The 18,257-nt window shown below is 36.1% G+C and overlaps 2 protein-coding genes across 2 annotated transcripts; both read right to left on the bottom strand.

Moving 5' to 3' along the window:
• Positions 1–345: 345 nt before the first annotated feature.
• LOC141838798 (uncharacterized) lies at positions 346–5,007 on the bottom strand. Its single transcript, XM_074726379.1, has 3 exons — positions 4,653–5,007; positions 3,141–3,209; positions 346–1,086 (listed from the first exon to the last, which is right to left on the bottom strand). Exons 1-3 carry the CDS (start codon positions 4,938–4,940, stop codon positions 496–498), a joined length of 948 nt encoding a protein of 315 aa, XP_074582480.1. The 5' UTR covers positions 4,941–5,007; the 3' UTR covers positions 346–495.
• Positions 5,008–5,704: 697 nt separating this feature from the next.
• LOC141838797 (zeta-carotene desaturase, chloroplastic/chromoplastic) lies at positions 5,705–17,645 on the bottom strand. The gene is made up of 14 exons (XM_074726378.1): positions 17,189–17,645; positions 15,197–15,321; positions 14,631–14,765; positions 13,296–13,368; positions 13,075–13,148; positions 11,772–11,876; positions 11,066–11,310; positions 10,879–10,966; positions 9,900–9,942; positions 9,658–9,814; positions 9,348–9,476; positions 7,702–7,774; positions 6,801–6,965; positions 5,705–6,063 (listed from the first exon to the last, which is right to left on the bottom strand). Exons 1-14 carry the CDS (start codon positions 17,343–17,345, stop codon positions 5,890–5,892), a joined length of 1,743 nt encoding a protein of 580 aa, XP_074582479.1. The 5' UTR covers positions 17,346–17,645; the 3' UTR covers positions 5,705–5,889.
• Positions 17,646–18,257: the final 612 nt, after the last annotated feature.

The raw sequence follows: 18,257 nt of genomic DNA, 5'->3' as shown, positions 1-18,257 counted from the left end.
TAGCGTATCATTTTTCAATTATAAATTTGAACAAAAATAAAAAAAATACCTAAATGTTCAAGAGGACATATTTTTAAAAAAAATCCTATCATATATTTTCTACCAAATACAAACATGTTATAACATCTTTACAGTATATAAAAAAATAATAAATCTCAATTAGTCCTATTGATTATCTCTAGAGTGACCGATCTGACCTCATAAAAGTTTTCCATCGACCATCAGAGTAAATCGAAAAGTGCACACAGCAGCCAACTCAGACGCCCAGCATCCTTTGATTACACTCCCCATAACTTTATAGTGTATAAGAGCTTGTTATAATATCTTTAATCAAAATTATTATATATAAAATATTATTATATTAAAATAATAACAGTTAGTCATTACATTGAGTGGCATCCACCTGGAGAAAGCATGTCACAGCAATATTTACAGAGGTAAACCACGACCAGCGCTGGAAATCCAAAGAATCAAGTGGCCCCAATGGAACAGGGCTCATTTTAGATCAGCCTGAAGCTTTATCGACATGTACAGCAAGGCAAGTATTGCACCCTGAGGAAGGGGAGTAACTCTGGCAAGATTAGACCCAATCCACATTGCTATCACGACCACCGCGACGAGGTTACTGCTGTTTTTCCCACAGAGCCAACTCGCAAAACGGATCAATATCGAGAGCATGACACCGGCTTGGCCGCCCATAAACCAAGCGATCAGGTAACCTGTCTTGTACCCAGCATCCAACCGATTGTCTAGGAAGGCAATGGCGCTGCAGATTGTAAGTGATGCTTGGTACCCAATTGTCTTCATCAAGAAGAGGATGAGGAAAGTGAATCTTAACACTCCGATGAAGGGACTCCTCTTGTAATGTGAAGATTCTTGGTTTCGCTCTCTCTTGTAATACTGGGAGTATGCCTTGTCCCGCCTCTCATTCCACATCCGTTGCTTCACTTCTGCCCATCTGCGGATCCTTCTCCTTTCATCATCTTCAAAATTCTGCGACTTATTTCTTCGCCATGTTGTCTCTGTATGCCCAACAAATCTCAGTTTCATGTCATATCGAGCCCTTGAGTCTTCATCCGACAGCTCCTGAAATGGGGATCATAATATATGGTGAGAAAGAAATCATGGTACAAACTCAATTTCATGTTTCCTGAAATTGCCAAATCATTGCAGACATCAAATCTTTCTGGATTGCGATTGCATATAATCTATTCTCGTAAACAATTTTATGCCAGGTAAAATATGTAACAAAATATTGATTTCTCGTAAGAACATACATTCACAGAAAACCTAGTTAGTATCTAATGCCTGCATATGTTCACCATAGCGCTTTGTTCAACCAACTAAAAATGAAAACTAAATTAAATTGCGAGTGTGATTTATCTGAACAGGAGTCTTGTTATTAATCTCTTGATTAGGTTGCAAAATAATAAATAATACTAAAAATAAAAGGTAGATCCGCTACCTCAATGGCCCCCCTAGAACTAGCCCCACGGATATGGAGAGAGGTTCATGCAGGTATATAAGCGTGAGGCGCATGGCGGGATCAACACTATGTTGAGTGTCGTGGCTCCATCAAGCACCAATCCCAGGTGGAGGAGCACACCTAACATTGGTGGCTATATCGAGCACCAATCCTAGGCAAGGAAGGAGAATGAGGAAGAGGAGAAGGAATTGCAAATCTTTTAGAAGCCTCAGGGATTGATCAAAAGCTCCATCATCGTTGCATGAAGCATTTTGTGGTCTTTGTCCTTGCATGAAGCCTCACATTGTCATGGTGATATTTTATCATTTTAGTGAGTTTCATTTGCCAGTTGGGGCAAAATGAGAAGCTTCGCTTGTGTCGACCAACACAAACCAAAATTATAAACTATGTTCATTGGTCTCCATCCTCTTGATAGTACACACAATTGAGCAATTCTTCCACTCTTGTCGTACAATAATAGTGACATTGAGAAGTACTACAAATCTTTCAGAACTTCTTTGTGTTGGACATAGCATAATTGCATCTAAATGGGTGTCCTCTCCTATGTGATCCTTTTACTTTTTTCAGATCATAAAGACCATTATTTTTGTTGTTTATGGTTGTCACAGTGTCACATTGTCTCCTCTAGTTGAGAAAGCATTTTGTTGTACCCCACTATGAGTCCCCTTGGTCACACTAGTTCTTCTAGTTTGACAGGCCCTCATGAACTCGCCATAAGTGCAACCCCTTGATGATGCTTGTGCTGCTCTTGGTGAGCTTCAACTTATGGATTGTCGTGTGGCCCTAATAGTGAATTTAATTCCTCATAGATCAAATTTCAGCACAAATCATTGGGTATCCTTTGAGCACAATGTGTGAAGCAATGAGTTGATCGCTTAAGGTGAGCTTTTATTCCTTTCCCTTGTATTGGGCAGTGTTTGTAGCGTTTAGGCATTGTAGACCTATGACTTTCTGAACTGTCATTTTTGTTGTGCCTTTGCCTTTGTTACTATCAAGTGTACTTGTCATTTTCATTTTTCTCTCTGTTTAATCTTTTTTTAGTTTATCTAACAAATTGAAAATAGATAATACCTATACTCCAGGTTGAGGAAAGTTGTTAGATTTAATACTAATAGAGTATTAATACTAATAGTTAATAGTTAGTAAGTCATGATTACATGTTCAATCAATTTAATCACGCATTAGATATTTAGTTATAGGATGCTGTGATTGAGTCTTAGAACAATAGTACAATATTTCGTCCCTCTCAACTATATTAATAGTAATTCCCAATATAAACTAATTGATATGGAAAAACAATCCATGCAGCATGCCAAGAAAAAGTGAAAATGCGAAAAAGACAATTTTCTATTAACTCATGGAAAACTACTCAACCAAGGTCCTAGATGATTATCATGATTATGATGATCCATAAAAAATCACTCGTGCAAATAACTACTTGATCTAAATGTTCAGAACTTTTATACCAATGCAATACAGATATTGGTGGCAACATAAGCAAAAAATTCCAGACCGAGAGCAAGAAACAGTATGAGAAAATAAAGCAAATAATCGATGTTTGTAACTATACATAAATGTTTGAGCATGAATCATATACCCAACTAGATGTTGTGCATGTTCTGGAGAAAACTAATGCAATATTGATGATAATCACCTCATATGCATAACGGATGCTTTTAAAAACCTCACCAGCTTGCAAGTTCTTGTTAACATCAGGATGATACTGCACAAAACAATATTATGACAAACCTGTTAGCAAGGAGCTCAGGTCTCAATGCATAGTAAACAGTTCATAATAGATCAGATAATGCCAAATTTCAAAATATTTTAAAGCATAAATACCCTAAAATTGATCTGAATGCCTGATTTTCTTAGGTAACAAATCCCACATTATTTGAGAAACTCCAAAATGGGTTTTTGACTATGGACCCAGTTGTTGAACCAGATGAAATTGAGAGGTTTACTTTTAATTTGTCACATGCTCAGCATGATCCATTGTCACTACTAGTTGGAAGTATGATAGATGGTCATATGAATTTGACCACTGAGCCCATTTCACTACTGTCAATATATCCATATTCATCCAACAATAGTGGTGTACTTTTGCTACCAATATTGCACTGGTGTCATCCTCTCCACTATTCTTGTCAGTAGAAAGAAGTGCATGATGGAGTAACCAATGCATTAACACGGTGTGTAGCTCACCAGATGTAAAGTTGAAATTCAGCTGCATAGTTATTAGTTTGACATTGTATTTGTTCCTAATAAGAGCTGCCTAGCATGATCATGTGATTTTGCTGGTTTTATGTGAAAACTTCTCACTGACTTGTTGAGATATTGTACTCCATGAAGTATCAAAATTGCATTTTCTGCACAATTCTACAGGCCATGGCACCTTGTATAAGACTAATTTATGGAGTACAACACATGGTTCCATGCTTGATCAACATGTACTTATACCCATTAGAACTATCCTAAACTTGGTCAACCAGCATTTAGTTTACTCTCTACTCTCATGATCTTTTTTTGAATTCCATCTCCTTTTCTAGTTGTTTAGCTTAAGCTTTTAGGAAGAGGATACAGTCAAATTCTTGCACATCAACAACGTTTCCTTATGCTCTAATTATTTCACTTGGTACTTTCCTAATTGCTATTTCCTAATTATGCTCAGGTCCAAATTCTGATTTGATTTGGCAGTGAGTGGTTTGTTAGATAATAACCCTACCTTGTGGGAATAAAAATATAAATTGTGCCCCTTCCTAACACACTTAAACTTTTGAAGTAAATGATGATTCAAACAATTCTCAATAGTCCAAACACACCAGAAAAATGATAGAAAGACACAATTCTTAGTAAAATAAGATGAGAACAATGAAGAAGAGGCCAAATCCAGCCACAAACTGTTTCAAGACCAAATTGAGCGCTGAAAGACTGAGTAAAACTTGCTTGAAGGTACATTAACATTAAAAAAAAAGCTTCGAGGTTAGGGAAAAGCAGAGAAGGCAATCCTCGACCATTCTATTGCCACATTTTAGTTTATTAAATCTCGACAAGACGAGTCCAACAAAAATGGAAACCGTGAACTTCCACGAATCCTTTCAGAGAAACAGATAGACCCGAAGCAAGAAGAAGAAGAGGATAATGATGATGCAAAAAGATCAGGGACCTTTCTAGCAAGGAGGCGGTACGCCCGCTTAATCTCGGTGTTGGAGGCGCTCCGAGGAAGACCGAGGACCTCGTAGTGGTCCTGCTCACCTCTTCTGTCCTCTCTCCACGAGGATGCCGCCGCCGCCGCCGACACATGTCCTGCCCGTTCGGACGGTCCCCGAACGGGGCCAGTGGCCCAGGCCCAAAGACCCACGAACGCGATCGGGGCTCGGGAAGGAAGGCACAGCCGCCCGCCAAAGCCACCGCCGGCGGCCGTAGAGGACGTAGCCGTGGTGCTCGTGCCCATCGGCACTTGAGACGAGAGGAGGAAGGCGGCAGATCTCGACCTCGGCGAACCGCTCCGGCTCCCTCCACCACTAAAGTACTAAACAATCACTGAAAATGGTCCATTTTACAAAAGCCCCTACACTTTTATCAAAATTTTTGCTAGGCTATTTAAATGGATTAAGTGGGTAAAAAATATTTTATAAAAATATATTTTCCTTTTTATGTCGTAAACATTCTTAAAGTTAAATAATCATTTTATAAAATATACTATCCTTGATTTATTTAATTGTTTAAGAATAATATTTTGATCTTATAGCCAAAAAAAAAAAAGTTCAAGTTGTTAATAGAAAATCGACATTTGTTTTTTGAAGGATTAGATTATCACTTTTTCAAGCACGAGAAACCCTTTTTCTTTATGGTAAGTTGGACCAAGGTTAGCACAATTCAAAGGGACTCAATCTAAACACTATCTATTGATACTACTCATTTTATAGACCCTGAAGGAAAATTTTTATTTTTTTCATTTTAAAAAATATATTTAAATTTACTATTTATGAATGATTTGAATTATTAAAGGTGAATAATACAATAAAAATTTATTTATTTCTTTAAAAATAAAAAATTACGTATAAAAGGTAAGACCTAACTTAGCCCAAGGCCAGGCTGAGAATTCACTTGACACATTATGGTCAACCTTAAAGATTGACTGTTTAGCTTAACTTTACAGATTGACCAATTAAACCAGCCGATCCAGTCGGTTAGTCTGGTTCTGAGAACACTCCCTTAAACCCAAAACAACTATACATTAGCCTTATTTCTTGATGCAATTTTCATTTGCCTGAATTAATATCGTATGCCATATGTAATTTGGCCCATAAAAGACAGATACACAACTATCAGATATGAAGATTGTTTCAGAGGCTGCAACAATTCAATGGTGATGCACCACATGGACTAAGAAAACTGACCTAAACTTCAACCGGGCTCAATTCTTCAGCTGTGTTCAAGTCTTTTTCCGTCGTTCCCAGATTGTCGGAAGCAAGCTTCTTTCTCAGAGCTGCTAGTTCTTCCCCGGCATTGCAGATATAGGCAGCTGCCTGCCGGCCGGACAGAGTGGCACCTTCCATGCTATCAATGTAATCCTGTGTGAAATAGGAGCAAATGCAAATCAAAGTTTCATCCACTTAGTGACCCATTTCTGTGAAATACAATCATAAATAAATATCAAAGTTTCAGAAGACCAAACTAGTGTTTAGTATTTAATTGCATAGATGTAAAGGAAGAAAGCAGTGTAAATCTTGTAGGAAGTCAAAGCTCATCCTAAAAAGGATCATTCACTACGATCACTTGTAACTCTTTTGAGTGATTATAGTAGCATCGCAAGAACTTAGAAAATGTTAAGTATCAACCTAAAAACGAGAATAGTATTCAAACAAAGTGCCTGATCCGAAATAACTTCTTTTACCCATGGGCATCCAAATCAGATGGCCTACCCACACATTCTACACCAAATACTATAGGATAGGCTGGAAGGTCATGACGGCCACGATCACCGCATTAGCCAGTCGAGATGCCGTAACGACAGCTTAAAACAGTTTTTATTCCATATGGTACAAAAACGCAAGCAAAACCCAATTTTTAATATGCAAAAAATATAAATATTCTTATTTAAGAAAAATAGTAGAAAATCCTATTCAAACTTTATCATCTGCATAGCCAGACAAATGACTGGCTGTCAAATTCAGTTTAATGGAGGAGACTGGAGTGTGGAGCATTTAAACATGAAAATATTACAGAATACTGCATAAAAGATAGTAAGAGAAATTTGATTAATGCCAATAAAATATATTTAGGGAAAAAAGAATATCAGCCCATTTACCTGTTTTGTATAAGAACCAGAAAGGAAAAAATTTATGACTGGTGTCCTTTGATCTGGCCTAAATGGGTCTTTTCCAGGTGCCTCCCGATACAAAGATTGCCCAATTTTAACAACTGAAGACCAAGTAACTTCTAATCCTCGAGAGGAGGGGAACAAATTTAAGACCTGATAAAAAAGAAATGAAATGAAATAATTTAACTGATCACATGAAGTTATTTCCTTTTCCTGATGAAGCAGTAAAAGAGGTACAAAGATTCTACAACAGGGATATTCTTGAATAGAAGCTTATTTCAGCCAACAATTGCTTCATATATGAATAAAAAGTCCATATCATGTTTAAAGACAAACTATTATGCGTCAGACATTTAATTAGATTAAATGAACGACTCATGTAATAACCAGATGCAGATTATGTGATTCCAAGGCGAGAAGCTCAGCTTCAATCTTTTATTTGTTAAAACCAATCTCAAGTTTCAAGTACAACACTTCTTGCTAAAGCATTTCAAGAGGTGATTCTTATTCTTTTTATCAGCAGTAACAGTAAAAATGACAGACTATTAGTCAAACAATGAAAAACAGCAAACAAAGAGAAGGATTATGTGTTAACTTATAAATCTACCAACAGGCATTCAAAAAAGAGTTTAAAAAAAAAAGAAAAAAGAAAAAAAGGAAGAGCTAATAAACCAATAACTCACTGTGAGCATACCGGTCAGATGACATGAAAACAATATTCTACAAGATAAAACATTGCAGCATAAGGGTAGGGAACAAGAAAATATCCGTTGTACTATAATCACAGGAAATGGATGTAAAATCTGAACCTTGCAAGTGAATCATGCAAATGATTGATCAGAAAAAAAAAATAGTTTGGACCTAATACTCAATTATAGTTAATGCCCACCTGCTTTTGGACTTTTTCGATGATCTCATTGTTAGGCAATGGCATGTATGGGTCACCAGGTGTTAGTACAGCTCTACAAAAAAGAAAGGTGGATCAGTTTTCAATCATGCACCTCACATCAATTCTACCAAGGACAGTTTCAACCATGGGAACAGAGGGTAAGGGTGTATGTGCTGCATGGATGAGAAGTAAACAGCATATTATCAAAAGAAATGACAAAAAAAAGCTTGTAGGAATATGTGCTGCCTAGTGCTAACTTAAATTACAAGTACAGTATAGCACCTGCAGAAATAGATTTTTGATTTGTCCTATTGTCAATATAGATGATATTATGTATCGCTTATGAAGCAGCTTAGAATGTATTAGCAGATCAAATAATTTCTCAGAACTTGAAGGAGGCATATATTCTCTTGAGAATGATATAAATCTGAAAGTGATCACAACATAGGTATTCTTAAGAACGTTCAGCATTCAAGACCCATCAGTTGATAACAATTTAATTCTAAATAAGATGCATCACCTGGTTTCAGTCAGACATGAATAGCAAAAGAAATTTTCTACTATTGATGTACAAGATGCAAGATAGTAATTTAGCTACTTTTTACACATTCAAGTTCTCACTTCGCTGCAATCTTTAAAATATATCATCTTCAGATGAATAGCTTTTGCATATTGTCACACCACCACCAATTCCCTATGCATTTTACTTTCTTGGACTCTCCAACTATTACCTTCTAATCTTATTTGTCACAAATTTCATGTTGCATTAATATTATCAATCTATTCATTCCAAACTTATTTCTTCATTGTAACTCTGAAAATGTTTACATTAATGTCCTTAAAAGTTACACCAATCTATTTTCTAAACTAGAGGCAATTTTTTACCAGCAGTACCTAAGATAACACAAGCACAATATATTTACATGAAAAATCACAAGATGGAAAAGGGAAAAAAACATAGGCAAGAAGGAAGATGATTTCAGTTCACAATTGCATATATATCATAACCCTACAACCTGGACTCTTGGTCTCCACTGACTCGCATTTTTCTGCTTGAAATATTTTCACTAAACGTGGCAAAGCTGTGGGACAAAATTGGACACCAAATTTGAGTCACACGTTACAGTTATTTTACTACAGGCCGCAGCCAATTATTTTGACAGAACATGAGTTTTCCTCATGAAGTAAGATAAAGCTTGTGGATCCTGGGGGAACGACTACCCAGCTCTAAGATGACATTTTTGGCAATGGTTATTCATCACATTGATATTTCCACTTGTTTCTCCAAAAGTGTTGATCAAGTCAATATTTAGACATAAGATCTGATGAATACTACATAGCAATGTATTGTTCCATAAATATATTGTCTATTGAATGGTCTAGCAAAGCATTCAACTATATAGTTGAGGATTGTTAACAAACGTTCTGATTCTAACCATCACGTTACATCATGAATGATGAGACTTGAAAATGGAACATATTTATCCACTGTTAGACTGCCGAGTGAGTCTAGAATTCTGATCAAATTAGGAAAAGTTCATAGGAAAAGGAAAGTTACCAAACAAAAAGAAGAAATACTGCATCAGCAAAAGCACAGTATTTTCAGAAGTTAATACACAGCCATATGACGGAATAAGTATTCTTACTGGATAAGTGAGCCTTGCCCTTCGATGTAATAATCTTCTGGTGATGAAAGTGCAAGGTCCGCAAAGCAAGAAAAATCTGCATCTGGGGTGTAAAGAAGGTTGTCCAATCCTACTGCTTGAGTCAGTTGTCTGCAATCACAATGGCATAAACTTTTTTGAAAGGAAATAGAAAGAGAGGATCATAGGATCAACTTAAACACAACAGGCCAATTATCCAGTACTAACCTTCGTCTTAGTGCAAGGTTAGCACTGGATAAAGTCCCTTGCACTATTAATGCATTGTAGTGAAAATGTATAAAGATGGAGTTACCTTGATATCTCGAAATCTTGCAGCTCTGTTACCCATCCATTGTACCGCAGCTGAACCGTGACAACTGGGACTCCAACTAATTTGTAGATATTGTCAAACATGTCCCACTCTCTCCACTTAGATGGAAGCAATCTTTTAATACCAGGAACATCACATGCTGAAATACGATGAATAGATCATTTCAAACAATATGATGAGGTAAAAAGGATAGAAACATAATATGCAAGATAATGATGGTAGACCTGCAACATATGCGTCAGCTTTCACAATTTTCTGGTGTGTAGCCTGGTAAGTTAAATTTACAAAATTAAAAGGTTGGTAATTGCAAATAATAACAGAAAATTGACTTTTGAAGCCATTCATATAGGAAACATAGACAATGCAGATGAAATATAGAATCAACTTCAACATAATAGTGGCAGAATATGGTAGGAAGAACACAATAAATAATGCTACCACAGGTTCAAGGTTTGGTGAATGTACCCTGTGACCGTACCTCAAAGCTATACCTTTTCTAGAAGTTTAAAAATACATAGTATGGTTCCAGGGCGACCATTGCTCTTCCGACAAGTTAAAAGCATTTCAATAGTATAGTTATGATATGCCGGTAAGGATCAAGTTCTTGGCCTATTACCTTTCACACTCCTAGTCACACAAAAGCTTTTAGAAAATCTGCCAGATACCTAGATTCATGCACGTGTTGTACTACTAAATGAGATTGAGCAAACATAGTTGCTTGCATTATGATATACAGGTGACATGACTTGGACAAACTAATAACTTGTTTGAAGCATTGATGCAACAGAATTTGCAAACCTAACAATAGCAGAGAACCAATTATGAATGCATCAATTTTACCGGCTTTCCAATAGTTTGCCAGAGATCTTAGAGTTTTATGCCATAAAAATGCATAAATGTGCAAGGTTGTGACAGTATACAGGAAATCATATAAATGACAAATGTATTAATTATAATTTAGATGGATGAATGTATCCAACATTTTGGGATCACTTATACTGAAAGGCTATATCACCAGTAATACTAGGGTCATTTCAATCACATTTTTTATATCAAGTAGGGTTAGCTTGAGTCTTATCTTCAACCTGTCATAACTGCAACTCGTATAATTCAACTTAATTGGTGTTCAACCATGATCTCTGAATACCATCTTACAACGAATGAGTTTGACCACATATAATGAATACAGGATCATCGATCAACCTTCGATATAGCAAGGCCAGTGACATATGTTTCGCCATCACGTGATTTCTCATATAGTATCTCCCTACAGCCCCATCTCAAGTGAACCCTATTGAAAAAATTGAAATGGTGGAAAATATAATCAGCCCTGTGACAAAGAATTCAAGTTAATATTAACCATTGAGAAGGTCTTCTATTCATGTCATACCGGCCACCTTTCTCCAGTATATATTTTTTTATAGGCCCACTTAAATATACATCGGGAGAACCCTTCAACATTCGCAATAAGGAAGCTTCTGTCTTGGTAGCAAAAAGTGCAAAAATAGTGAGCATGCATCGGGCACTTATATTATCACAGTCAATAAATCCAAGAGCATAAGCAACAGGATCCCACATTCGCTGAATACTCGTACGTGTACCTCCTTTCGACAAAAACCAATCAGAAAAACTAACCTGGAAAAGCACAATCACAGAAATTTTATTAACTTCCATATGCAATTAGACAGGAAAGCATAATTAGCAGATTTTTTTATACCAGCTGTAGGAAGGAAATTATGAAGAAAAGACAATTACAGTGATAAGGATATCATCCAATCAATATATCAGATAAGATGTAGGCAAATCCATGTCAATATATACAAAGTGTTATGTAACCACTTCATAAGATGATATATATTGCTATAGATGTCTCTCAGTCTTCTGACTTGCAAGAATCATTTGAACGAAGCTTCAGTTAAGAGGGAGGCAATATTATATTATTGTTATAAAGAGACAACTATTACATGACATATAGGGCAACATAATATTCTATAATTAAAATATTCAAAGTGGGACCAAACTCACAAAACATCTACGTAATGACTCCAATAACTGTATTCATCACAGTTCAGATACCATAAATAGCAAAAACTTACAGTATCTAGGTTCCTTATCTCTTGCAAGGCACCATCAGGATCAACAAGAGCTCGAACAACAGGGCTTAGAGCAAGGGCAATAGCATTCCGTGATTTATCATAGAGCTATTAAAATGTAAAGGAAACATCAAGTGTCAACAACTAAAAAAAACAATATATTGCAAATCACAAAAAGGAGAATGGAAATGCATTCTCAAACAGAATAGAAGAAAATTTAGAAAAAAAGGGGAACTGCTGAGACGTGCTCATACATAATACACCATTAGTATCCAATCCAAACATGTTACATAGGGATACGCCGTTTTTCAAATAAAACACATTATTTAATTGTTAAACAAGAGTATCTAGTTATTAAAGATTGATTTTTTTCTGTAGCATGATAGGTTCTAAAAACTTTTTCTGGTGTTCTAGAAATACTAAATAGGACATGCTGGTTCAGCACTTCTGTGACTGTCTCACTTTACATGAAATTATCACCTTGAAGCAAGGATGACAGATAAGCATAAAAACATCAATATGACACAGACTGTACTCAAAGTGACAGCATAATATGGAAATTAATTATTATGTTGCAGTCTGTTGCATAGTTCAAGAATGAACTTTATTTCAAACAATTTGCAGAGAACTATAGATTAACAGAAACATCAAGCAAAATCATGGAACATGAATACACATATAGGATAAGGATGTTCATATTCACATTAAGTTGGTAACTTTAGTATACGTAATGGCCACACAGTTATGTGACTATTCAAGAGTGAATACTTAATAAGCTTTGGAGGAAAAGAACTACTGTGATGGCTCACAACTAATTATTGAGATAATAAAATTTTGCAGAGTTAAGTTCTCAGTGATCTCTAAATTTGAACCTGTAGTAAGACGAATCAATTTATACTAAGTAATCACATTGGAAGTGTAATAATAGTCCTCCTGGCAGTAGTATAAAATGTATCTCCACTGGAAGTGAACACAAAAAAGAAAGACAAAAAAATTGCAACACCAGAACAATTAATAAAATATCAAATATTTCTTAGCAAGTGAATAGATTTTCTGAATGTTTTCCATTTTAACAATTAGGCAACTTTCCCATGTTCCATGACCTCATAGACATTATTTTATGATCTTTTGTACCAAGTATAAGTATAAGCAATATCAAGGAACACAAAATACTGATTAACTCACACCAAAGTAGTTTAGCATAAGTATTTAAACTATTCCAATAGACTATGCAATCACAATGTAACTGATGAATAAGCTACCATCATTTTAGTGCTTAAATAACTTCACTTAATCAAGTTCACACCTCTAGTTGTGTGGTTGCTAGAAATGCTCGTATACCATGAATTGGTGCCCCCAAAGGAAACCGAAAATCAAGTTCTGCAACAAAAGATTAAGTTTATAGATATGAAATTTGAGAAAATGTAACATGCAAGAAACTCTTCTCCATCATTTTTTGAATGAAAATATCCTAGCTTTCAATCCTTTTGCTTGAAAAATATCAAAAATAACATTTTCATGCCGTACCACCAAGTTTACCCCCCTTGTTCACAAAGGTGTGAGTGTGATCCTTAACCAACAAATTTCCATCAGCGCCCACCTGGCAAGTAAAACATAGAGAACAAGCTAAAGAACAATATATCTCCATGTGAGCAATAAAATATAAATAAGAAATTAGCAAAATACAGTCCCAGAAATTAGACAAACAGATAACTTAAGAGGAATAAACCTATATAATAGATAAAGCGCTCTCTCTCTCTGGGGCTAGAATTGTCTACTCAACATAGAAGTTATCCCGATATGAACATTACGTTTCAATTAGATGTCACCAATAATAGACACAACAATAAAAAATGTACTGATGTAATAATATGTTGCGATAATATTTTTTTATGTCATAGTATTTATTTTATTTAATTGCAAGAGAAGGAGCTTTACTGTGATCTAAGTGATCAAGGTTCTAGTCATAGAAACCATCTCTCTTGTTTTCCTATGCAAGAATAAGACAATTACATCAAACCTCCCCAAACCCAACATCAACGGGGAACTCTTTTACTTGCAACTCCTTTCTATTGTCATTTTCTTGTGACTGTTGTGTTTCTAATAGCTACTCGACAACAGGTACTCCAAATCTCATCTTATTATCATACTCCCATAAGTTTCTTTTGCCACGCTTAACTAACTTATGATTTAGTTGAGTGTATCAAAATGCAAAGTAGTCAACGCCAGTGAGCAATAATCATTCTAAAAACAATAAAAATGAAAAAAAAAAAAAGAAACCAGAACTGATGATCAAGAAGATAGCAAAAGCTTTCATATGATGTAGCAAATCAACCAAATGAAACTTCATTTGAATAGTCCTAGAGAAATATTGATAGAAGTTTTATTCAAGTAGAGAAGTCTAAGGTAGAATTTCAATTCAATGGGAGAGCAAAGAACAAAAAATAATAAGGCAACATCACCTCACCCGACACATTGTACTTCACTTGGCACCATTAATTAGCTTGTTCCAACCAAGCACCAAAACTATGATATGGAATGAGATTTCAAACACTGATACTATTTATAAAAAGAAATATTTTTAAAGGAAAAAAAGCAGTCACAGAATCTAAGACCTATTATTCAAGATACAAAATAATAACCAGAAAAGCTAGTCTGAAAAATCATCATTTTGGAATTTGAAGATGTGAATTACCATGTTAAGTGAGGATTCATATTAAAAAGTTATAACTGTACTTTATGCATACCAATAAGTATATGTATAACTTTAAGAATCAAGAGTGCTCAAGTACTTCCATGCATCATATCATCTGAAATGGATAGCGTACATCTGATTTTCTTGTTCATGTGAAGAGCTTTTACCTTTTTCATAAGACGGAAAAGATTGCTGTAGCAGCCAAAAAATACATGCAAGCCCATTTCAATATGATTTCCTTGCTTATCAACAAAAGAGCCCACTTTTCCACCAATAAAAGGTCTGCTTTCATAGATGTCAACCTGCATGTAAACATCAGGAGACTGTCATACATACATGTAAATATATTGCAGATGCAAGTTGTCATGGTCATGGTCATTATCATCAAGCTATGTTTAACCAAACTATTTGAGGTCAGCTACATGAACCTTATCCTACACAAAGCTATATGCATATTGCAAAATAAAATATGTTCTAAAGAATCAACCACTGTTTACATAGAAAGCTGATCCAAAACCTGACAGATGTTGTGAAGGAAAAAAGGGCAGCATAAAAGATTTAACAGGAACTAGGTAAAGAGCAATACCACTGACGCAAGCATATGACACCAAAATACATAATCTGATTGGGTAATAGATATACAACAAAGTCACTAGTAAGAATTAGAAATTTTGGCCAGTATATTGACAAGAAAGTTGAAGAGAGTATATTAAAAAGTACTTAAGTATCTAACCTCATGTCCTTGATCCAAAAGCTCAACTGCAGTTGACATGCCAGCAAGCCCACCTCCAACAATTGCAACTTTAAGCTTAGGCCCTGTGTAGACTTCAGGTTCTGGTGGATATAAACCTTTTGGAGCTGTCATTGGATGAAAATCCATCGATATCATGCGCTAAAGACTTTGAAAACAGAATGACTATTAAATACACTCATACTCAGAACCAATGAGGTAAATGATCATGCACTGATGCAGCTAATCTTATCTAATTAAAACACAGTACATGTTAGGATTCCAAAAGTCAAAATAGAGAAACACACAGAATTTTATTAGGTTTAACACAAATAGTACAACAAAGAACACTCAAATTTGGTAAAGAAACTCTCTCAACCAGCCAGAGCTGATGCTCTCTTCCACAAACCAGAAAAAATACCCATTCGCCCTCCTCTAACTTCACACATACTTATAACCACATATATTTATGTAACTAACTCTAAAACATGCTAACATAACTACCACACAGATATAACTGACTCTAAAACATAATTGTCTGCTATATAACTTCCTGTGTATTAATTTTGTCCAGGATCCCTTTTGTTTTGCTCCTCCTAAAATATACAAGCCATGTTTTGGGCTTGTTTCTCTCATGATCCAGCAAAGTGCCCACATCTGGAACTTGGTTCCTATCAGTACATATAATGAAATGTGAAAGATGTACATTTGTTTTGTAAATAATGATCCTTCCGTAACCAATAAATGAAGCAAATATCCCATTGCTTATTTGTAATTGCTACAACAAAACTAAAAGGATTTAAGTACCTACTATTTGGAGATTGACATACGGAGATCTCTCTCCATCAATCCTTAGAAGAATCAGCTTAAGCAATACAAACTGCAATATCAAAGTATATAAATAATGGCAGCAATATAGCCACCATGGTTGAATATTGAATAACTGATATTGCCACCATGGTTGTATGAAGCATAAGTATTATACTTGGGCCAAAACGGAAGCAATATCATAAGTTTGATCAGATTTGGACAAAACATATTCTTTTTACTGCTAATTAGCTACAGTTTAATCAATATCGCCGCAACTTGAGGCTTCAATGCTTGATCCAATTCCCGAGTTATCAAATCCTCAAACATGTTTTCCAGTCCATCTTTGTTAGAGTTTATGACCTAAATTCTGTTAGGCCCAATCAGAAAAGCTCCTGGTGCAACGTATATTGTGCAACTTCAATTATGAGAATTTTTGGAAATTTGTGGCGGTAGTGGAGGGATTTGCCAAAATCTGGGGCTCACCACAATCCAAGCGGGATGGTGGAGGCGGCATCCCAATGTATGGACCTTTACTACTACTTTTGCACACATATTTATATATAGGTAATTAGGGTTTCACAGTCATGTGATAAAGTTGCAACTCTCCTTTTGCACCAATTTCAATATAGTGGATTCTTTTCCTCTATCTGTAGTTTTTTACCCACCTAGAGTTTTCTGTTTGTTTCTTGCTTTATGCTGATTACCTATTTTTGATATTATTGCTACAAATTTCTTAGACTTCTGATGCTAACAAAGAGAACATTGAGTGTCAGGCCTTCCCAGCTTTATTGGCAATATAAAAGCATTTCCAATGTTTCAGAAAACATCATTAGCAGCATTTTATGGATTAGGGTGTGTAAAAAAGACCTTTTGAGTATGTTTCTTTCAATTTTTTAGGGGTAATAACAAAATTGACTTGTGACTAGAAAACGAGATCATGACTGAAGCATACTTCCTTGCATAGTTCTCTGCAAGGGAAGAAGAAAAAAAAGAAGGGGTCCAACCGCTTGAATTCACGACAACAATACAATTCGGGGAAGTGGCGTTCTTAAAAGAAAAAAAAAGAATGAATTTTGTAATAAAAGAACGGTAAGAGTTGTAAATCCCTAACAAGCGTCCCAACCCAAGCCAATTATACAATAAAAATTGACAAGGGAAGGCAAAAGCTCAGCTGAAGAAGTTCACCGTTATTTCTCATATCCGAAACCTGGCTATCCAGCGAACATCGTGCCGCCGCTGGCGGAAACCGCGGCGGTCGCGACTTGGACAGAAGCGCCCCCCGGCGTGGGCCACGGAACGAGGTAGAAGGAATACACAGGGAGGGGCAGGAAGCCGAAGCCATTCCGACCGCGAAATCGAGCGGAGCGTCCCCTAGGGAGGCGCTCGAGAGCAGCAACAGCGGAAGCGAAGAGCGCGACAAGCGGAGGTATCTCGAGTGGCAGAGATGCTGGCGACTTGGAATTTGTTGCGACACAGAAAGGACAAGGGGGGATCAGGAGGCGGAATCGAAGAGCAGGCTGGCGGAATCAGGAAGGGGTCGAGCTATCCGATCCGCGTTAATGGCGAAGCGAAGTGGGAGGTGACGGGATCCGGTGGCGAGGTGTCGCGCCTGTGCCGTAGTGCGCCTTATCCCTCCACTCCCCCCCACTGCCTAACCACGGTCGGCAGACGCACGGGAGGCAGCAAGCCCCGACCAGAGCAACGACTTTGGCCACGACAAGTCTGCGGCACCGACAAGTCGGGGTCGTGCACTAAGTCGTAGGACAAGCGGCGACGGAAAAAGAAAATCAAATTTAGCCACACAACCTGCGCCATCGAGAAATTCAACAGTGATTCATGCGCGCTTTATAAATAATTAATAAAAATGTCCACGTATTCCGCGCGGATTTAAATTAAAATTTGGTTTTATATTTGCTTGTCATAGTACATTTTTATTTTATTTTTTTTTATAATTTAAATATTTAATTTTATTTTAATGAAAATAAAAAAATCTATAAAATCAAATCGCATTTAATTTTTTAAAGTTATTTTCTGATCAGAGAAAAATAATTATGGAGGTCATGTTTTTTAATTTATTTTGATAATTTACAAACAGTTATTTGCAAATCTACCTAAAGTAAATTGTAATGATCTAAAATCATTTTTTTTATAAAGAGTGTCAATTTTAAAGACCTTTCTCATTATTAAAGATTAATTAGTAAATTAATTTATCATATAGTTACCGCGCTAGATACAGACAATTTATATAACATCT

This window comes from Curcuma longa, chromosome 11, assembly GCF_044706935.1.
Source record: "Curcuma longa cultivar G26 ecotype Majalengka, Jawa Barat chromosome 11, ITB_CL_G26_1.1, whole genome shotgun sequence".
Classification (NCBI taxonomy): domain Eukaryota; kingdom Viridiplantae; phylum Streptophyta; class Magnoliopsida; order Zingiberales; family Zingiberaceae; genus Curcuma; species Curcuma longa.
This window is presented reverse-complemented; position numbering and strand designations above follow the sequence as displayed.